At 41.9% G+C, this 23100-nt stretch overlaps 1 protein-coding gene across 4 annotated transcripts in view; it reads right to left on the reverse strand.

Moving 5' to 3' along the window:
• Positions 1–23100, reverse strand: part of ORC5 (origin recognition complex subunit 5) — a 79294-nt gene that overhangs the window by 47133 nt on the left and 9061 nt on the right. For all 4 annotated transcript variants that reach the window (XR_014492873.1, XM_083365886.1, XM_083365887.1 and 1 more), the window contains 9 exons: positions 21561–21635; positions 17886–17997; positions 14843–14973; positions 13937–13985; positions 11712–11802; positions 9418–9470; positions 9037–9149; positions 7084–7131; positions 6004–6114 (listed from right to left, as the gene is read on the reverse strand). Coding sequence is in view for 3 of the 4 variants with exons in the window: in XM_083365886.1 (XP_083222012.1) it covers positions 6004–6114; positions 7084–7131; positions 9037–9149; positions 9418–9470; positions 11712–11802; positions 13937–13985; positions 14843–14973; positions 17886–17997; positions 21561–21635 (783 nt within the window). In the remaining variant the exon portion in view is untranslated. The remainder of the gene's footprint in view (positions 1–6003; positions 6115–7083; positions 7132–9036; positions 9150–9417; positions 9471–11711; positions 11803–13936; positions 13986–14842; positions 14974–17885; positions 17998–21560; positions 21636–23100) is intronic.

A 23100-nucleotide genomic window follows, 5' to 3' on the forward strand; every position in this document is an offset into this window, starting at 1 on the left:
GGCAACGGGGAAGCCAGAGTCACTTAACCGCCGCGTTACGGACTGAACAACTGCGGTGATTCACTCGACGACTGCGGCACGAGGGGGGGGTCATAAAATGAGGCAAAATTCACTTAAGAACCGTCCTGCTTAGCGAGAGAAATTTTGGGCTGCACTGTGGTCGTAAGTCAAGGACTACCCGGAAAGGGTATGAAACTCCTCTCAGGCTGATTTGTCAAATATTCTGAAAGAGAGAAAAGAAAGGAAAGGGGGAAAAAATGGGTCTTTTTTGGGGGAAGGTTTTTTTTCCCCCACTGAGAGTAAGAACAAAGAAAAAAAACCTTCATTTTTACCAGCGCTTTCCCTTCTGTTCCTTCCAGCTGATAATCTGAATCAAACAATAGCAACAGTGCTGAGATTTATATACCGCTTCACAGTACTTTACAGCCCTCTCTAAGCGGTTTAGAGTCAGCCTTTTGCCCCCCCAACCATCTGGGTCCTCATTTTACCGACCTCGGAAGGATGGAAGGCTGCTGAGTCAACCTTGAGCCGGTCAGGATCGAACTCCTGGCAGTGGGCAGTCTTCCAGCAATCCTGCGTTCTAAGCACTATGCTGCCGCTGCCATGCAGATATTAAGGTATCTAGACTGAATTTCAAGAGCTACTAGTTGTCCACGCCTGACCAGCTGACATCTAACAGGACGGGTGTATCTCAAACCTGCGTTATACCTGGGCAATTAAATATTGAGCGGGGCGCGTGTAAAAGCATGTGCAGGCATGCAAGAGACACAATATCACAAAGGCACGCCTGGAAGTTTCACCTTATTGATTGAAATATTCCATGTCCCCCAGCCTAATAGGATGGCGATTGGGCACAATAGCCCGTAAGCCTATATTTCAGTAGAGGGAGAAGGATGTGCAACAGAAATGAACCTCTGAGAAACTCTGTGATAATCCCATAAATTCAGGAATGTTAAAGAATTATAGAGGAAAAATAACTTTAGAGATTATCTAGTCCACTGATGGCGAACCTTTTAGAGGCCGAGTGGCCAAACTGCAACCCAAAACCCACTTATGTATCGTCGGGTGCCGGGTGGGCGTGGGCCTTTGGGTGGGTGTGGCCCTTTGGGTGGGCGTGGCTGCGGTGGTAACGGCAGACTGGGTGGGACTAAAAAGTTCAATCAATCAATTCCAACTTTGCGAGATCTTTTTTTTTCCCCCGCGAGAAGTTGAAATTAATTGATTGATTGAACTTTTTTTTTTGCACACAGCGGCGGCGGCCTAAAGTGAAAAGGTTTTATAAAACCCAGCTGAAGGCCTAGGACTGGGACGACGGTGCGCGTGCCCACAGAGAGGGCTCTGCGTGCCACCTGTGGCACGCGTGCCATAGGTTTGCCACCACGGATCTAGTCCATGCCTTGACTATCCAATTTCTTCTCAAATACTGTACTTCCAGAGCAGAAGAATACACCATACTGAAGAAGTCCTAAATAGTAAGTCTTACTTACTATTAGGAAATTTTTCTTGATGTCCAGTTAGCGGTAGCATAGTCAAGCCCAGTTTTTATTGATTTTATTTATTAGACTTTTTAAAAATCCCACCTTTATTACTTTCTAAGTAACTCAAGGTAATGAACATACGTGCTACTGCTTTGTCCTCCCATTTTTTATTTCCCTTGCTATAATCTCATGGGAAATGATAACATGCGTTGTGCACACTTTGTTACGCTCCATTTCAAGTCCTTGAATGGAGCCTTGGCTTTTGAAAAGATTTTAATAAGTGTCAGGTCATAAAAGAAGCTGTCTGAAAGAATTCTTTGATAAAAGTGCCATCTGGTGTACGGTCTGAAACACTGTAAAAATTAAGTTGTTCTACACAAGTATTGTGACAAAGAAATAAGGGTTACCGTTGTACAACACTTGGTAATGTTTTGTTAAGACTGCACTTGGCATATTGCATCCAGTTTGGGTCACCACGGTATACCGTGAAAAAGATGCTGAGACTCTGGAAAGATTGCAGAGAAGAGCAACAAAGATGATTAAGAAACTAGAGGCTAAAGCATATGAAGAAAGGTTGAAGGACAGGAATTAGGTATGTCTAGTCTAATTAAGTTAGGGATGGGGTGGCTCAATGGGTTAGGACGCTAAGCTTGTCGATCAGAAGGTCGGCAGTTTGGCGGGTCGAATCCCGAGTGCCACGTAGCAGAGTGAGCGCCTGTTACTCGTCCCAGTTTCTGCCAACCTAGCAGTTCGAAAGCACGTAAAAATGCAAGTAGTAAAATAGGGACCACTCCGGTGGGAAGGTAACAGCGTTCCGTGCGCCTTTGGCGTCTAGTCATGCCGACCACATGACCGCGGAGACGTCCTCGGACAAGCGCTGGCTCTTCGGCTTTGAAACGAAAATGAGCACCGGCCCCTAGAGTCAGAAACGACTAGCACGCATGTGCGGGGGGGGGGGAGGAGAACCTTTACCTTGTCTAATTAAAAGGACTAGGAGTGACATGATAGAAGTGTTCTAATATCTGAGGGACTGCCCCAAAGAAGAGGCAGTCAAGCTCTTCTCCAAAGCACCAGAAGGCAGGAGAAGAAGCAACGGATGGAAACGAATCAAGGAGAGAAGCAACCTAGAACTAAGGAGAAATTTCCTGACAGAACAATTAACCAGTGGAACTCCTTGCCTCCAGAAGTTGTGGATGCTCCCTCACTGAAGACTTCGAAGAAGAGATCGGACAATCCATTGGTCTGGAATGCTATAGGGTCTCCTACTTCAGGGCTTTTCAACCTTTTCACCCACTGTACCACTTTTAGGATATGGCAACATCCGAGTACCGCCAGTCGCCTAGCAAGGTGTCAAAAACTCGATGAGCCATCCCCCCAAAAAGGAAAAAAGTGATGAAGTACAGGTAGTCCTCAACTTACAACAATTCACTTAGTGACTGTTTGAAGTTACAATGGCACTGAAAAAAGTGCCCCCCAAGCCACAGCCGAGCAAGACACCTGCCTGCCCGCCCGGCGGCGCTCTTCCTCCTGGTCTGAGGTTTTTGTTGTTGTGAGCATTTCTGTTGAGGATTGGCAGCGGGTGTGGAGTGGGGGGGTTGTTTGGTTTTTATTCCCCCCCCATCTGCTGGGTGGTTGCAGCAGGTTTTGGTCACTTCACATGACCCTGGGACACTGTGACCATCATAAATATGAATCAGTTGCCAAGTATCTGAATGTAAATCACAAGACCCAGGAGATGCTGCAACGTTCCAGCTGATCGGCGCTTCTATTGGGCTCAGCAGAAGCGCCAGGATCAGCGCCGAGCTCCCGCTGGAGCCTGGCACTGATCCTGGCACTTCCACTGAGCCCTGACAGCCCTGCAGCTCCAGCCGTCTCTCGCTCAGGCTTGTGCGGTGCTGCCACCGGTTCAGCTCATTCCCCTCCCACGCTACCCCTTTTCTAGGATGGTCGCGTACCACCTGCCAGGTGCCAATGTACCACAGGTGGTACCCATACCACTGGTTGAAAAGCCCTGTCCTGCTTAAGGGTTGGACTAGAAAACAACCAAGGTCCCTTCCAACTCTGTATTTCTGTTATTCTGCAATGACTCCCAACACAACAAAGACAGTTATCATTTAGCTTTGAAAGTGTTCAGGGCTGTGTTCACCTATTTGAGAAGCAGGTTTTCCTATTTCCACGTTGTCCAAATAAAACACACGGGTTTCTTCAATCAATCAGAAGATCCCAGGAAGAGGGTAATCAAAAAAAAACAACAACAACTAATTACAGACTGGTGATTTCAAGCTGAGCATTGTATGTAAATAAATAAATAAATAAATGTTAATCATCAAACAAAGAAATGGAAGATTATCTTCTTCAGCTTAAAGATACCCAAACTGGTTATGTCACTTTAAATTACTCTTTAAAGCTCTGATAATAGGTGAACTGTGATCTTAGCCTTTTATTTTTGACCCCAAAGTCAAACAGGTCTTTCCAATGGACCTAAAATAATTGCTGAGTTGGAAGCAGCCGACTGCTATTTCTCGTCATTCCAACGTTAACAGAATTCCGCTTTTCCAGACTTCAGATTGATGCGCAAACTAGGCAGACCACCAAAAGCTCAAAATGAAAGAAGAAAGGCACTTACAAAAAGTTGACGATGTGAGAAAGCAGAATGAGCGAACGAATTTGAAAAGGACAGAGCCATTTTACTTATCCACAAAAGTTGCTTTATATAAATAAAAGCAAAGCCACATTAACTGTACAGAAAGTTGTAGCTGTAGTGTGTATTCATATATTCATCATTCATTTAAGTAGGTCGAATATTCAACTGTCCCTTTATGGGAGATATTAAAAAGGGGATATTTTTTTTATATCCCATGAGCAGTTAGTTTCCCCCCACTCATGTTTGTTACAATTTTCATTTTATTTTATAAAATTGCCCTAAGTGGGTTTTTATTTGTGAGGATACAGTGCCATCTAGTGCACATTCACATGATAAAAATCAAATCATTGCAGAATAAGCCACACGTACACTTGGGAGGCAAAGAAGAAGCATGCACTTCTTAAATGAAAAATCATGAGTCTCTGCCTGGGTCACTTATTTTACTTTGGCCATTTTTATTAAGCGCAATCACCTTGGTCAGTAAGTGAGACATCACATGACTGCAACTTGCTTTTTTATTGCCTTCTTCTCCATTTACTCTGCTTGCCAGAAGCCAGGTGTGAAACCTACAAATGGCTAGTCTGGAGTCACTGCGCAACTACAAAAAGGCCACGGCTGACTCTCTGTTGATTGTTGTTAGCTGCAAAGTCGTGTCCAACCCCTCGCGACCCTATGGATGACGTTCCTCCAGGACTTCCTGTCCTCTACCATCTTCTGGAGTCCATTTAGGCTCACGCCTACTGCTTCGGTGACTCCATCCAGCCACCTCATTCTCCATCATCCCCTTCTTCTCTTGCCCTCCACCTTTCCCAGCATGAGGCTCTTCTCCAGGGAGTCTTTCCTTCTCATCAGGTGGCCAAAGTATTTTGAGTTTCAACTTCAGGATCTGGCCTTCTAAAGAACCAGGGTTGATCTTTTCTAGGACTGACCGGTTTGATCGCCTTGCAGTCCAAGGGACTCGCAGGAGTCTTCTCCAGCACCATAGTTCAAAGGCCTCAATTCTTTGGCGCTCGACCTTTCTTATGGTCCAACTTTCACAGCCATACATTGCAACTGGGAAGACCATAGCCTTGACTATACGCACTTTTGTTGGCAGGGTGATGTCTCTGCTTTTTAGTGTGCTGTCTAGATTTGCCATGGCTTTCCTCCCCAGGAGCGTCTTTTACTTTCTTGGCTACAGTCCCCATCTGCAGTGATCTTGGAGCCCAGGAAAATAAAATCTGTCACTACCTCCATTTCTTCCCCATCTATTTGCCAGGAATTGAGAGGGCCGGATGCCATGATCTTGGTTTTCTTAATGTTAAGTTTCAACCCAACTTTTGCAGTCTCCTTCTTCACCCGCAACAACAGGCTCTTTAGTTCTTCTTCACTTTCTGCCATTAGAGTGGTATCATCTGCATATCTTAAGATTGTTGGTATTTCTCCCGGCAATCTTAATTCCAACTTTTGATTCATCTAGCCCTGCCTTTCTCATGATGTGCTCTGCATGTAAGTTAAATAAATCTATCGAATTGTTATCTAATTGTTACCAGGCACAGGCTGCCAGACTGGGGGAATTCCTGCATTATAGGCTCAACACAATAAAGTAACTAGCCTGAATTGTTCATGCCTGATAATAAGTTAGTTTTTCAGGGCCACCTTAGCTCTGAATGGTTGTTAAACAGAGCAGTCATTAACCAAGAATGACCAAGGATTGCCTGTAGGCTAGGTTTTTTCCAATGCTGTTGTTAACTTTTGCACTGTCACTAAAGGAACTGCGGTAAGTTGGGGAATACCTGTAACTGTAACATTGGCGGTAAAAAGTTTGTGATTATTTCCTAAATAAGAAAACAAGGTCTGAAATTTGGGTCAAGGCTCTAAAGACAGGACAGTTTCACTCACCTGGGAAAATATATTTGCAGTCGGAGGGATTCGGCTGTCCACAATGCTGTAGAGTATGGCTAGCAATCTGTCCAGTGGGAAAGGCTTTGGCCCCAGAAGATGGTTGCTGGTCTGTTTTTATTTTTTTTTAAAAAAGAAATAGTTAATGGCACTTGCTTGGAATCTTGCAGAATTAATTTTGTTAACTTGACTGCTCCAGCTGCCAAAACCCACATGTACACAGAAATAAGCTTTAATGAATTTAGTGTCATAGTTCAGATACATAGTGATGGTTATGAATTATTATTATTATTTCAATTTGTTAAGGTTTCCTAAGTCCAAGACAACTCTGGGCAGAATACCGTAAGTCCAATACGCATATTAAAAGCACCTTAAAAACATATTGAATCTAGGCACCGCATCCAGAATTGCTTTTAGGACCATTTTTACAAGGGTCGTAAAAAGAAAACCGCATGGTCATGAAGCAAATCCACTCTCCTGAATGGACGGGTTTTTTTGCCGGAACCTGGCAAAAGTCACACATTGGGGTCACGTGACCACAGAAGGCTACAACCGGTTAAGTGCAACGTGGTTGCCAGGTGCCCAAAATGTGATCACATAAACACGGGGTGGGGGGTGGGGAGGAGACAGCAGTTGTAAGTTCAAGTCATAACTGGCTTTTTTTTTAAGTCTCTAATGTTAAAAGGTAGTTAAGCAACTGGTCATAGAGGACTCTCTCTATTGTACTCTTAAGAGAAACATCATTTCTAAGTGGGGCACTCTTCATTTGCTTAAATTCTTCCGAATTTACCCTTTTCATACTTATCATCTGTACCTTAAACAATTCTATCTATCTATCTATCTATCTATCTATCTATCTATCTATCTATCTATCTATCTATCATGTATCTATCTCTATATATATATCTATAAATATATAGATATATATACATATACATACATACACACACACACAAACTCACATATATATTCATACACACACACACACACATACATACATACATATATATATAAAAACACACACATACACACAGAGTGCACAAAATTTTATATGGATCAGAAACACAAAGCTAAAAATACCTTTTCGTGTTTCTTCTGAAAGTTTACCTTCCTAATTTTCCCATGATGCTGCAAACAAAAAGAAGAAATTAGTTATCAGGCAGACGTTTATGGAACTGGCCTCTGGCTAGAATCAGTGTATTTTCGCATGCCTAATTCAACTATAATTCATTTTATTTTTCTTCCATTAACAATTGAGGTAACAATAAAAATAGTTAACCAGACTATTCCATCTCTAACGATGGGGGGTGAGGTGTTACCCCCCGTCGATAGGGCTCACAACTTGGGTGTCCTCCTGGATTCACAACTCAATTTTGAAGACCATATAGGAGCCGTGGCCAGGGGGGCTTTTGCCCAGGTTCGCCTGGTGCGCCAGTTGCGACCCTATCTGAACCGAGATGCCCTACGCAGTCACTCATGTGCTCGTGACCTCCCGTCTACACTACTGCAACGCTCTCTACATGGGGCTGCCCTTGAGGACCACTCGGAGGCTTCAGCTGGTGCAGAATGCAGCCGCGCGAGTTGTGATGGGGGTCTCCCGATACTCCCATGTAACACCTCTACTCCGCGAGCTGCATTGGCTTCCGGTTGCCCTCCGGGTGAGATTCAAGGTGCTGGTAATGACCTATAAAGCCCTAAATGTCATGGGTCCGGATTACCTTAGGGAGCACCTGCTGCCAGCATCAGCCTCCCATCGTCCAGTGCGCTCCCACAGGGAGGGTCTTCTCAGGGTGCCACCGGTAAGAGATTGCCGACAGACGACACCCAGGGATAGGGCCTTCTCAGTGGGTGCGCCTGCCCTTTGGAACCAGCTGCCAGTGGAGCTTAGGACTGCCCCCGACCTCCATTCATTCCGCCGGGACCTGAAGACCTGGCTCTTCAAGCTCTCTGGCCCAGGCTGAAAATTTTACTTTTAGTTTTAATTATAATTTTAACTGGGGTTTTACTTATGCAGGGACGAATATAATTTTTTAATCTGTTTTTAACTTTTGTATTTTTGCTTTTAATCACCCTGTAAACCGCCCTGAGTCCTTCGGGAAAGGGCGGTATATAAATGTAATAAAATAAATAAATAAAAAGCAACAGAGCTTCCAGCTTGGAATGCCTGCTATCAACCTACAGCCAGGATGGTGCTGAACTAATCGTGGCTAGGACTGGTTCTCAAGTGTTCCGGCTGCCCCAGCACCTTTGTAGTCACAGGATTGTGTGACCTGGGTGCTTAGCAACCTGACCACACTGATGACTTGTTGCCAAGAGCCCTGCAATCACAGGACTGCCATTTGAGTCAACCGGGAAGCCAGCAGGTCAGGTTAAAAAGTTATTGAGGTAAGTCTTTCCCATCCAATTTATTTTTTAAATCCAAATGTCTGTCTGGCCTTAATTTAAATTTATTTCTACTAGAAATAGTTGGTTGCTTTTACATCCTCAGTTAAATTTGAATTTTTTCTGGGCTTCTGGCTGGCAGACTCTATTATCCTCTCTATCCATATTCTGGATAGGGGGGATAGAGTCTGCCAGCCAAAAGCCCAGGAAAAAGTCAAGTTAACTGAGGACAGGTGATGGATGGTGTCACATCAGTTGACAGAGGGCTGTTCAACTTTGACATACCGTATTTATCGGCGTATAACACACACTTTTTCTTCCTGAAAATAGGGGGCAAATGATGTGTGCGTGTTATACGCCGATATAATTTACGGTTTTTTCCTGAAATTTCCTTTTTAAAATGAGGTGCGTGTTATACACCGGTGCGTGTTATACGCCGATAAATACGGTAAATGGCCTCTTTCAGACCAGTGGTCCTCTCTCTCCAAATTCTGCAATGGAGATCAGATGTTGCTTCTTTTATCTTTTCTCCCGTTCTTTTCCGAACTGCATTGCTTTTCGCACTTCCCCTTTTTTCTCATTTCCCCCCCCCTTTAGGTAGCTTATTTGAATCTGCAACATTTTAAAGACCAAAACAACCAACCTAATTACCTTCACAAAGAATCTTTTATCTGTCCTGGCAGGATTGTAAGAGGCGAGGTAAGCTGCTATCAGAAGAAACTTGGAGTAATATGGCAGTTCTACATGAGCATGAGCTGAAAGTCCTGGGGGGCGGGGGGGAAACAGTCAAACAAAGAAATATTGAATCTGACAACTTAAAAGCTCACGTTAAAAAAAATCAATTTAAAGGTTCTCGCCGACAGCTTAAGATTTTTTTAATTTTTTTTTTCATTGGATTTATTTTTTTTTTGTTTAAAGATGCTGGTATACTTATAAATGCTTGCTCGGTAACGGTGGCTGATTTGTTCTGAGTTGTAAGGCTCTCTTTGTCATCAATAATTTACACAGCCAAGCTATTGTTGCTACACGTACCTTTTACTTGTCCAGTTTCTCCATTATCTTGCTGTAATCGTTCCCATTGGGAGCTGAAAAGACAAGGTAGGTAGCCATTTAAAAGCCCTGGGTTTGCTGCGGCGAAAGGCAAGGGTTTTTTTTTATGTTTCACTTTTAAAAGAGGATACATTTGGGATTCTTTGGGATTGAAGCAGTAAGGCAGTTAAAATTGTTTAACAGTACATCTACAACAGGCACGATACGAGATTATTCTACTGAACAGACAGCTTGACAACTGGAGACAAAACCAGGTGTAACTTTAAACATTTTGTAAAAATGTTCCTTTGTGATGCTTGTGATGCTTTTGCCCTAGGTACAAAACAGAAAATTTCATCCACACATACAGCAGCTACCTTTCCCTCGTTGTTGTTGTTAGTTGCAAAGTCGTGTCCGACCCATCGCGACCCCATGGACAACGTTCCTCCAGGCCTTCCTGTCCTCTACCATCTTCTGGAGTCCATTTAGGCTCACGCCTCCTGCTTCAGTGACTCCATCCAGCCACCTCATTCTCTGTCGTCCCCTTCTTCTATTGCCCTCAACCTTTCCCAGCATGAGGCTCTTCTCCAGTGAGTCCTTCCTTCTCATTAGGTGGCCAAAGGATTTGAGTTTCAGCTTCAGGATCTGGCCTTCTAAAGAGCAGTCAGGGTTGATCTCCTCTAGGACTGACCGGTTTGATCATCTTGCAGTCCCAGGGACTCGCAGGAGTCTTCTCCAGCACCAGAGTTCAAAGGCTTCAATTCTTTGGTGCTCAGCCTTTCTTATGGTCCAGCTTTCACTGCCATACATTGCAACTGGGAAGACCATGGCCTTGACTATACGCACCTTTGTTGACAGGGTGATGTCTCTGCTTTTTAGTGTGCTGTCTAGATTTGCCATGGCTTTCCTCCCGAGGAGCAAGCGTCTTTTATACCTTTCCCTACTATCTCAAAATATACAAGCAGGGAATCAGAAACAGTTTTTCTAATTAACCGTACAAATTATATCAATACTAGATGTGAATCAAAGAAGGGAGAAAAAAAAAGACCAAATTAAATTCATCAGTCACGCTCACACATTTCAGCACCTAAACTAAGATCAACATTTATTATTCAAAATTACATGTGATCCTTACTGGATTCAGCATAAGGTAAATACAAGAAATTATATCAGGAAGTGTTAGCCACAGATGTTAATTAAAAGACCCCTTTGAAATGTGTTGCTGAATAATCCAACAGAAGAATGAGACAAAACATTATTTGCTAGCTGCTTTCCTATGGACAACCAAAAACCTTATGAAAAGTAGTCCCAAAGATGATTTTCTTTGAAAACGCTTTCTTGAAACATTTTCAAACATTGTGGCTTCTGCAAAGAAGATCAGAAGTCGCTTCTCATCAGAACTGACGTTGCGAGTTTGACGCTCCTGGTATACGGTTTCCTGCTTGAGCAGAGGGGATGGACTGGAAGACCTCTAAGGTCCCTTCCAGCTCTGTTATTCTGTACACAATTCATCGGTACTTTGCCCTTATCTGCGACTGCTTTTAATAGCAAACCCATGAGAAACTTTCCATACCTCCCTGTCTTCGGTACCACTTAATAACTGCATTTTTTTTCATTAGTAAAAAACATAAACTCTTACCCATATTAGGCTGAGTTTAAAAAAAGATAGGGACACTCGTAATGATTGGGAAAGGTATAAAAGACGCTTGCTCCTGGGGAGGAAAGCCATGGCAAACCTAGACAGCACACTAAAAAGCAGAGACATCACCCTGCCAACAAAAGTGCGTATAGTCAAGGCCATGGTCTTCCCAGTTGCAATGTATGGCTGTGAAAGTTGGACCGTAAAAAAGGCTGAGCACCAAAGAATTGAGGCCTTTGAACTATGGTGCTGGAGAAGACGCCTGCGAGTCCCTTGGACTGCAAGGCGATCAAACCGGTCAGTCCTAGAGGAGATCCAGCCTGACTGCTCTTTAGAAGGCCAGATCCTGAAGCTGAAACTCAAATACTTTGGCCACCTAATGAGAAGGAACGACTCACTGGAGAAGTGCCTAATGCTGGGAAAGATTGAAGGCAAGAGAAGAAGGGGATGACAGAGAATGAGGTGGCTGGATGGAGTCACTGAAGCAGCAGGCATGAGCCTAAATGGATTCCAGAAGATGGTAGAGGACAGGAAGTCCTGGAGGAACGTCATCCATGGGGTCGCGAGGGGTCAGACACGACTTCGCAGCTAACAACAACATAGATAGTTCGAGGTTGCTGTAAAAAACAAAAAACAGAGAAGGAAGAGAAGCAGTTACCTTGATATTTCTCGAAGATAAACTGTTTGCATCGCTTTCTTCAGATGGGATTCAATATTTTTCCACAGCCGGCGTGTGTCGCGTTCATTCGCTGTACCGTGGAAAGACAACTTAATCAGGGTTTATCCCTCAAAAGCCTCCAGCTATATAACAGTTACCGCCCGTTTTATTCATCTTTTCTCTTGACTCCATGCATTCTGTCTTGGAAGCTCCAGAATATCTAGCCAACGTGGACAAATTATTTTCAGTAACTTTTGAATCTAAGGGGTCCCCAACCCCGGGTTGTGGCCCATAGTCACGGCCCGTTCAGAACTGGGTCACACAAGCAGCGTGCGAGGGAGCGCGTGCAGCTCTTGTGTGAGTGATGGAGACGTGCTTCATTTGCAAGAGTGCACGCACCTGCCACTCACACAGAACTCCATTTGCCCTTTCACTCCTCGTCCATCTGCCAAGGCCGGAAAGGTTGGGGACCGCTGTGGTAGGTCAACAATTTTTGAATCAACTTGCCTCCAATGGGCTAACTTAAATGTGTTCAAAACCCAGGCCCCACAGGATTGAAATTTGGCAAAGGTTTGGCTGTTTCGATACTGTGGCGATCAGCCAATCACATTATTGTTGTTTCCACCAGCTTCCCGTAAGAAAATCAATCTGGAAACCAACAGGATAGTCAAGTCATCTCTGCTGCTAATGCCTTTTTGCCTGCCCGCGATCGTTCCCGCTTTGCTGTTTAGGTAAGGAAATATTTCTGAAATGGTGACCCAACCGGTCCCACTTTGTCCAGCAATTTCTAACACAGGAAACGTCAAGCTCGAACCCACAGAACTTTCCAAGCAGGAAAGATGAGCTGTAAAATTAAAAAAAAAGTCTGTCCGTGATTTTACTTGGAATTTTTTTTTTTAATGGCTTTCTCACAGGTGGGCAAGCAAGTGATCCACGCGAATCTCCCACGCTCACCGGTCAGAGACCGTAATGGCAAACTTGGCAGCAAAATGGCTACATTTCAATAGTACAGGGGTCATATTTAAGATCTGGAATAAGAAGGATAGCAGTCTATTTCCCAGGGGCATTCTACTTCCCACATATTAAGTATTAAGTTAAAAAATGGAATGTTTAAAGATTAAATATATTCTTAATTGTGGCTAAAAAGAATAAGAAATTGAGAAAGTAAATATGTATTAGCCTTGGAGGGACATATATTTTAAGTAATATGTTATTTCTTATGTTTCTTTTCCTCTCTTTTCTTTTTTTCATCATTTTATCTATTTCTTAAGAAATGTAAAAAAGTGTGAGATGGCTTATACGGAAAAAAAACAAGAGTTAAATTTGTAAACGTAAATGTAATTAATTTTTGAGAAAATCTTCACCAGTGAGAATATCTAGAATTTGGTGGGAGAAATAAACTAAAATAAGGATTGTAACAGGATCTATGATAAGGCAACCAGAATGACTGAATAGAAATGAAATATTATAACGATGTGATGATTATTTTTAGGAATATTGGGGGGGGAATTACATATTCAATTGTTTTATCAAAACAATAAGAATTGTATTAACTCACGTTTGCAAAAGGAAGATATTTTGGGGAAAGAGGAAATCAACTACAATTATTATGTGGAATATGGATTATAGAAATTAATTGTTAATGATTGTTTTACAAATGTAACCCAGACAACACACTGTTCACCAATTAAGTGATTTATGTTTTTTTTAAAAAAACAATAGAATATATTTATGTTTGTGTGTGTGTGTGTGTGTGTGTGTGTGTGTGCGTGCGTGTGTAAAAAATCATTTCAGTCTAGTTTGACTCTCGGTGACATTTCCATGGAGTTTTATGGCCCAAAATATGGAAACTGTTTGCCACTACTTACTTCTGAGATATTTCCCACATAGCTTCCTGTTCTCTACTTTCTGGTGTAATTCTTGTCTCCTATTGAACTAGCACGTGTGTATCTATTTTTTTTTCCCCTTTGGGGGACCCTTTAATCCCTTTTATCGGGGTGGAGTCGAGATGACTGAATGGAGCTGAGTGTTTACTGGCCGGATGCCTATGCAGAGTTCACAGCAGATATTTCCTCTTCAAGCCCTGATAGAGAAACATCTGCCGCTGCCTAGGATTGAACTCTCAACCTTCTGAGTGGGAGGTGAGCATCTTCACCTCTAGGCCACTGCACCGATCAACTTATGTGTTATCTATGACAAGGCAAAACTAGAAGTAAAATACTCACCCTCGCCTTGGACCACAGGTTCACAATATTTGGAAAAATTAAGCGCAGCCTGTAAGATAAGAGGGCAAAGTTTATTTGGTATCATTTGGAACTTAAAAGATCTGGAGACCAAAACGTACAAAGAACGGCTGCGGGACTTGGGTTTGGCTAGTCTAGAGAAAAGAAGAAATAGGGGAGACATGATAGCAGCGTTCCAGTATTTGAGGGGCTGCCACAAAGAAGAGGAGGGGGTTATTCACCAGAGCACCAGAGGGAAGGACGAGAAACAATGGTTGGAAGCTGATCAAGGAGAGAAGCCACCTTTAATTAAGGAGAAACTTCCTGACAGTGAGGACAATCAACAAGTGGAACGGCTTGCCACCAGAAATCGTGGGCCCTCCATCACTGGAGATTTTTAAGAAGAGACTAGACCAGGGGTAGGCAACCTCGGCTCTTTTATGACTCATGGACTTCAACTCCCAGAATTTCTGAGTCAGCTGACTCAGGAATTCTTGGAGTTGAAGTCCATGAGTCATAAAAGAGCCGAGGTTGCCTACCCCTGGACTAGACAGTCACTTGTCTGAAATGGTATAGGTTCTCCTGCTGGAGTAGGGGGCTGGACTAGAAGACCTCCAAGGTCCCTTCCAGCTTCTCTTCTCTTCTCTTTTCTCTTCTGTCCTGTCCTATATTCTATTCTATTCTGTTCTGTTCTATCCTCTATTCTATTCTATTCTATTCTATTCTATTCTATTCTATTCATATATGCATATATAAATCACAGGCCATTTAGTGGATCTTTAAGGTCTTTGGAGAGCGGGCCTCAGCATTTCATTTTTGAATGCATGCCAGTGTGTTCACAGAAAGAAGTGATAATAAAGATTATCTTATCTTATCTTATCTTTGAAGAACGCCAAAGAGATCTCTCACCAGATGCTGGAGCTCCTTCAAGTCCCTGCAGACTGGATAGAAGACTCCAAGGAGAATATTGATATATGCAGCATAAAAATCAAACGAATATTCTGGAGGATGGTCATGGGACAGAATCTTCTGCAGATGTCCTATTTGAATTAAAAACAAAAGCACGGTTTTCCATTAAAGCTCATGGAGTGACATACTGCATTGCTTTCAGTAGTAAAATTCAGGAGACATCACACAGAACAATATTTTTATATACAGTAAGACGAAGAAACCTGCTGTTACAGCCCCAGCCATTTTGCAAAAAAAAAAAAAAAGTATTTCCTTTTAGCTATTCAGCTCGCTCTCATTTATCAGGTAACATTCTAATTATGAAGGCAAAGACAGGCAACCCAAGTCTTCTTAATTAAAATCATCGTATCGTGCTTTCAATTTCCTTGCAGATACAATTCTCTTTGAAGAAAGCATCTACCACAATTCCTTCTTTTCTATCAAGATTCCCAGAATGATCAAAGCAATCTCCTAAGCCTCAAGCGATGAAACTACCTTTTTTTACAACATCAGGCAAACATTTTGTTAATATGTCCCTTAGGGTCCTTGTTCATTTATACAGTGATTATCAAGTGTCAGGCAAGTTAACATTATTTGTTGATTATCTTACTTAAAACTTACTTATTTGAACAAGCCAGCCTGGTCTGATGGGTGTGGGGTATTTTAATATTAATCTTATTAATTTTTATTGTAATTGGGCTACATTATTTAATTGTTTCTTAACTTTTGTACATTGTATATTTTATTGTATTTATTGCCCTGTACTCCACCCTGAGTCCTTCGGGAGAAGGGCGGTATAGAAATTTAATAATAATAATAATAATAATAATAATAATAATAATAATAATAATAATAATAATAATAATAATAATAATAATAATAATATCATCTCATATTTGTATTTTACACTATGTGTTTTATGTTTTTCTTACTACATCATTCTGAGAGTGATGACTGATTAGTGGAAAATAAAGATGCTTCTAATTAATATACTGCTTGCCACCATACCCACCATTAAAACTTTTGAGACAGGCAGTCTTGACTTACGGCCACAATTTCCGTTCAATGAAATATTTGTTAAGCGGATTTTGCTCCATTTTGTGACCTTTCTTGCCTCGGTTGTTAAGCGAATCACTGCAGTTGCTAAGTTAGTAACACGGCTATTAAGTGAATCTGGCTTCCCCGTTGATTTTGCTGGTCAGAAGGTCACAAAAGGTGACCCCCACGGCCTTGGGACACAGCCACGGTCGTAAATTATGAACCGGTTGCCAAAAGCGTCTGAATTTTGATCACGGGGGATGCTGCAAAGTTCGTAACTGTGAAAAACGGTCGTAAGTCAGGCTTTTTTTTCAGTGCCATTGTTAACTTTGAACGGTCGCTAAACGCACTGTTGTAAGTTGAGGACCGCCTATGCTATCTCTGCATTCACTTTGCTGATAATTTTCTGGGAAGAGAAACCCATATTCATCCGGGGGGGGGGGGGAAGATAAGGCAAGCGGGCCGAAAGGAGTACGTCATAAAAAGATCACAGAGGATTCTGGATGGAATAATGCTGGGAATTTGGCTGGCAGCTAAATATACTAGAAAATCAAACGTGCCACAATGACCAACATGAACGAGATCGGTGGTTCTCAACCGTTTCTTTACCGCAGACCCCTTTTAAATACCTTTTCTGGCCACGGACCCCCAAGACTTAACTCAAGATTTAAATCATAACTTTTTTCCCCCCAGGTCTTCACGGACACCCCCCCCCCCGCCCGGACGATATCGGCAGCCCCCCCCCCAGGGATCCACGGACCACAGGCTGAGAATCACTGGACTAGATATAGTATTCGAGAACAGAAGGAGGAAAAGAGGAAGACAGCAGACGGCCAGAATTTCCGTGGCTAAGAGAAACACAATGTGACATGACCCGCGCTGCGGTTGAGCAGTGCGTTACGCAAATTACTGCTGGTCCTTAAGCAAGGACCTCACGTGGATCCCAACTTTAGTCTTCCTGCTAGCTTTCCCATTGACTTTGCTTGGAGGAAGCAAACTATGCGTCGTGGGACACTTACGATAGCCAGAGCTGGTTTTAAGTGCCACTCGTTCGCTTGCGGTCGTAAGCTCGAACAGTCACTGAACGAGTGGTCACTCAACCAAGGACCGCCTTTAAGAAACCTAGCTGTACAGCTAGTCCTCGGCTTACGACCACGGTCGAGGCCAAAATTTCGGTTGCCAAGTGAGACGTCTGTTAAGTGAGCTTTGCCCCATTTTATGACCTATCTGGCCACAATTACTAAGTGAATCACTGCAGTCGTTAAATTAGCGACAGGGCTGTTCGAGTGAAGGCGCCTTCCCCACTGACTTTGCTTGTCGGAAGGTCGCAAAAGGGGATCGCATGAGCTCGGGACACTGCAACCGTCAGAAGTACACGCCAGTTGCCAAGCGTCTGAATTTTTATCACGGGACCCTGGGGAGGCTGCAATGGTCGAAAGTGTGAAAAACCATCATAAGTCACTTTTTTCATTGCCATTGTAACTTCGAACGGTCACTAAACAAACTGTTGTAAGTTAAGGACTATCTACAGTCCCTTGACAGGTGTGTAGGTGTGTGTGTGTATGTGTGGCTTAGCTCCTAACCATCCCCACCATCCAGCACCTAAAGACTGAGCCTCATGTGTCTAGTTCAGGGGTAGGCAACCTTGGCTCTTTTATGACTCGCGGACTTCAACTCCCAGAATTCCTCAGCCAGCATGGGGGAACTATGGCCTCTTTGTGACTCGCGGACTTCAACTCCCAGAATTCCTCAGCCAACATGGCTTAGCTTGGAAACCTCTCCCTTTCCCCTCAGCGTGGCTGGCTGAGGAATTCTGGGAGTTGAAGTCCACGAGTCATAAAAGAGCCAGGTTTGCTTACCCCTGCTCTAGTTCATAGAAATAAGATTTAGACGTCACAATTATTCGTTCTTTGATAGACATACTAATAAAGTGATGCACAGTATGTTTACTTATTTTTGTCCTTACCTATGCTGTAATCTGGAAAATATAAAGGCAGCGGCTCAAGGCATCCCGTGCTTGGACGAAGAAGTTCCCATATAATTTCACTAAGGAGAACCACAGTCACGTTCCTCTCCGTCTGTAAGTGAGCGATGTTATAGGAGAGAGAAAGTAAAAAATAACCTTGTAGTTATATGTTTCATCACAGAAGAGTTCAGGTTTTACAAAAAAAAAAAAAAAAAAAAAAGCGGAAAGAAATTAATCCGATTCAGCATTTTACTTAAAACGATTTGCATAATGAGAAGCCCTTAAATAGCTTAATCAAGCCGCTAGCACATTTAAATAATAATAATAATAATTAAAAAAAAATAGGTTTCAGGATTCTGTTTTTCTGCACTATGACACTCGAGATTTCCAGAGATACACATCTTAATTATTAGGGAGGATAAATTGATTGCACTTGAAAAAAATAATAATACTTAAGTCATTAAAACTGTTAGGGGCTCGAAGCAGCCGTATTATCTTATTTCCAAGCTAATTTCCTCTTCTGTGATCCTGTGCATTTTATTCATCTCTAGTATGTTTTTACAACAGTTAAAAACTTTGATGTTATTTTTATATTCGGGGCCTAGTTTTCAAGGAAAGCTGGTCGCCTCACATCTTGCTAGAAGCTATGAGATAATGAGGAGTCACTATATATCAGAAAAGCACAATGTGGAACATCAGAGCAAAATGGAAATCAGCTTCTGAGTTAAAACAGGCTTTCTCAATGAAGTTTGAGCTCCTACAGACATTCTGTTCTATACCACTAGCGCAGGGGTAGGCAACCTTGGCTCTTTTATGACTGGTGGACTTCAACTCCCAGAATTCCTGAGCCACCATGGCTCAGCTTGGAAACCTCGCCCTTTCCCCTCAAAGTGGCTGGCTCAGGAATTCTGGTACTTGAAGTCCAGGAGTCATAAAGTGGCCTGGGCCTAGGGCAGGGGTAGGCAACCTTGGCTCTTTTATGACTGGTGGACTTCAACTCCCAGAATTCCTGAGCCAGCACAGCTAAGCTTGGAAACCTCTCCCTTTCCCCTCAGCTTGGCTGGCTCAGGAATTCTGGGAGTTGAAGTCCATGAGTCATAAAAGAGCCAAGGTTGCCTAACCCTGTGCTAGCCGTTTCCTCACGAGGGAAAAGCCAGGTACAGACAAGGGATTCCTCCTACTGACTTGAGCTTTTGTGCGTTCTAAAATTTTTATTTTAATGCAAAAGGAATGCTAAAAATAAGCCCTGCAATGAAGTGTTGGGAAAGAAAAAAAAAGAAGAGAAATACCCACGTAGGGGGTGATGACGGAAGGAGAGCAAAAAAAAAAAAAAAAGCAAAAATCCCACATGTTCCTGATCTCTGAAGCTTCGCTGTTAACCGAAATTCTGCCTCCTTAAATTACCGGGGACAAATTAAAATTTCGATCTAAAGACCTTCATGCATCGATTAGATTTTATTCCCCTCCTTTTTGATCCAGGCAATTGGAAGAGAAACAGTTTCACGCTTCCTCCCTCAGGAAAAAACGGCTGTCGATAGTTGTACCCCAAGACGTTTATTCTGGTTTTTATTAATATCAGAAGGGCTGACCCGTAGCCTCAAAACGCTTCAGACAACAGACTGATGTTTAAAAATCTACAAAACTCAAAATAGCCAAACAGCAAAGTTGGAAGGGACCTTGGAGGTCTTCTAGTCCAACCCCCCTGCTCAGGCAAGAGGACCTATACCGCCTCGGACAAGTGACTGTCCAGTCTCTTTTCAAAAGCCTCCAATGACGGAGCATTCACCACTTCTGGAGGCAGGCTGTTCCACTGGTTAATTGTCCTGACTGTCAGGATATTTCTCCTTAGTTCTAGGTTGCTTCTCTCCTTGGTTAGTTTCCACCGCAGGTTAAAACATATAAAAATGTACAGATGGTGAAACTATGTTTAAACTGAATTAAAATATTATTTTAATTAAAAAAAAACCGAACACAAGAATGCAAGCAAACACGGTAGACCAATGACAATGCTTTTTTGTTCGTTTTTAAATCCTTCCTCACGGTCAAAGTCGATGGCTGACTCCTATTGTACCGGACAGAGAATTCCAGGGCGGCCCCAGGTAATCCCGGTGGGCGACGGGGAATCGGATTAATGCAGTATTGAGATTGAAAATTATTACATTCCCAAAGGCCGTGAAAGATGCCGCTGTGAAACCACCGTTGGAAAATCTTCACTTGGGCATAGAAAATTGGAACAAATGTTGTGGTGTTAAGTCTGCAGGTTGCCCAGGATCATTTATGCCGGATGAGCAGCTATGCTATGTGAATTTACAAATTAAATAAGCATCAGAACAACTAATTTCCCCACCACACACACACACACGTTTATTAGCCTCCACCCACTGGAAAGAGATTGCAATCGCGCAATATGCCTCTCTAATCCATTTGAACTGCTCCAAATGCCCTTAATCCAAAACAAACACATTTCTTCTCCTTGAACTCGAAAGTGTTACATCAGATGGTTGCAATGGAAACACATGGAAGTGTGAAAAGTGACTCTTTGCTTTGCTACAAAGATTAATGCACACCTTGAAAAAACCAAAGACGCACGTTTTAACCAGGTTCTCGAATGCCATTTGCCAGCAAGCCTAAGGAAGGGCTGCCCAAATCAGCATTTCTATACTGCAGCTCATTGTAGATTTACAGTTTTAATTCCAGAGGGGGGGGGGGGGAAGCAAAAGGCAATCTTGAAGTAAAAATGAAACAATCGTTTTCTTGCCTTCCAACTGTTCGCACGTGATCCTTACCATCATCCTGACTTGTTACTTTAAGTACAAAGTTAATTGTAATTATTCCATTTTGTTAAAATCTAGCTTACTTAGGTCCTCTGAATCTCTTTCATCTCTACTGACGTATTTACATCCCATGATGTTTGTTAGCTGGTAACAGCTTCTGCTTGCCCTTAATACACTGAAAAATATCCTTGGATAAGAGTCATGCACAGAACAAGAATTTCCTTTTTACGTACAGTACATATGTATATTACATTACAGACAGTCCAGGACAACATAAAAAAATGCAAGAAGTGATTAAATTTTCACATGGATCCTTCCATGTTTGTAAATGCAAAGTAACTTCTGCATCAAGAGGAACGTCAGTAGCATGAAAAATAAAATAGCAAAAAAAAAAAATTAAAAAAAAATCAAATTTTAATGTAAAAAATAAATAAATAAATCACCTGAGCTATTTATCTTTCTCTCTCTCTTCCCCATTTTTGCAAAATTTATACTGATCTTAAGAGCAACACTTCTTATGGGAAGTAAAGTTGTGAATTAGCTAAAACTTCAAACAAAATTGCTGGCTCACTCGGCTACTTTGGGTATTAAGAAAATTAACCTGTAAATTTAGCCACATAACTTTTCAAATTGTTGATACATCACAAACAGCAACACAAAAACAAGTTAATAAAATAATAACAGTATTTAAACTCAAAGACACACAATTGATCAAATTTTGCTAGCAAAAATAGCTGTTTCACATTAAAATTGTCCTGTTAACTCACAAAAATAACTTTGCAAAATTTATTCAGATCACCTAGACCTGCCACTTTTAATTTTTAGAAATATACTCATTAAATCAGTCAGGATATACCGGAGATTTCATTCTTAAATAATGAAATGAGGCTAATTTCCTTACCAATTCTTGCAGTCTAAGAAAACCTGGCAGAATATTTCCTTCCAGCTCACGCAGCTGTTCTGCTTTATCCAAAACCTGTAAACAAAAAAAGATGTTACACAAAAATAATAATTTGAAGGTTCTGTTTCTACTACTCAAGTATATTTACCAATACAAACTTTCTCTAAGAGTTCCTCAAATTACATTTTCCTAAGAAAAATGTTTTTTTTCCCCTCAAGCAGGCACAATTGGTTAAAAAGTCCAAGTATTTCAGTTAACTTATTTAATCTCCCTAAAAGCAACTAAAATATGTTTTAATCTTTCATTGGAAGCCACCCAGAGTTGGTTGAAAGATGGGCAGCGATATAAATAAATATTTTAAATAAATTAAATAAAACATTATATTTTGCTTTAAAGAAATAGTTAGGTAGGAAGTGATCGATACAAAGCTTACGGTAATTGTCTTCTAATAGTTACTAAATTCCTATATCTATATTGAAATAGGTTCTATTACTTTTAAAATTATACCAATTGGCCGTTTAATTTTTAAAGCACTGGATTTCGTAAAAAGATAGGGAAAGAAAACCATATTTTATTTCTGATGAGGCTGGGCTATGCAGAACTTTGGAATCAATTTTCCAAAAATGCCCTTGCTGAATACAAAAAAAAATGTTAGGTTTCCATGCACTAAATAAACAAATACACTAAATAAACAAATTCCAGAATGTAATCTTTCAATAAGTTATCTCAGTAAGGGGTGCAACGTTTGTATTTTATGACCTTCCTTGCCACAGTTGTTAAGTGAATCATGCAGGTGTTAAGTTAGCAACACGGTTGTTAAGTGAATCTGGCTTCCCCATTGACTTATCTTGTCAGAAGTTTGCAAAAGGGGATCATGTGACCCTGGGACACGGCAACCGTCATAAACATGGGTCAGCTGCCAAGTGTCTGAATTTTGATCACAACTTTTTAAGGTTTTTAAGGTTTTATTTTTTATTTTTTGGGGCTATCTAATTTAATTTTTATTTTGACTTGTATATATTGTATTGTTTTAATCTGCCCTGTAAACCGCCCTGAGTCCTATAAATCGAAATAAATAAATAAATAAATAAATAAATAAATAAATAAATAAACAAACAAACTATAGAGGTGCTGAAATGGTCATAAGTGTGAAAAATGGTCACTTTTTCCAGTGCCGTTGTAACTTTGAACGTTCACTAAATGAACTGTTGTCAGTCAAGAACTACCTCCATATGTATCATTGCAGGGGTAGGCAACCTTGGCTCTTTTATGACTCGTGGACTTCAAGTCCCAGAATTCCTGAGCCAGCCATGCTGAGGGGGAAGGGAGAGGTTTCCAAGCTGAGCCAGGCTGGCTCAGGAATTCTGGGAGTTGAAGTCCACAAGTCATAAAATGGCCAAGGTTGCCCACCTCTGCCCTATATCAGGGGTCCTCAACCTGGGCTCTTTTATGACTCGTGGACTTCAACAACCAGAATTCCTGAGCCAGCATGGCTCAGCTTGGAAACCTCTCCCTTTTCCCTCAGCCTGGCTGGCTCAGG

This window comes from Vipera ursinii, assembly GCF_947247035.1.
Source record: "Vipera ursinii genome assembly, chromosome: 6".
In the NCBI taxonomy this organism is placed as follows: Eukaryota; Metazoa; Chordata; class Lepidosauria; order Squamata; family Viperidae; genus Vipera; species Vipera ursinii.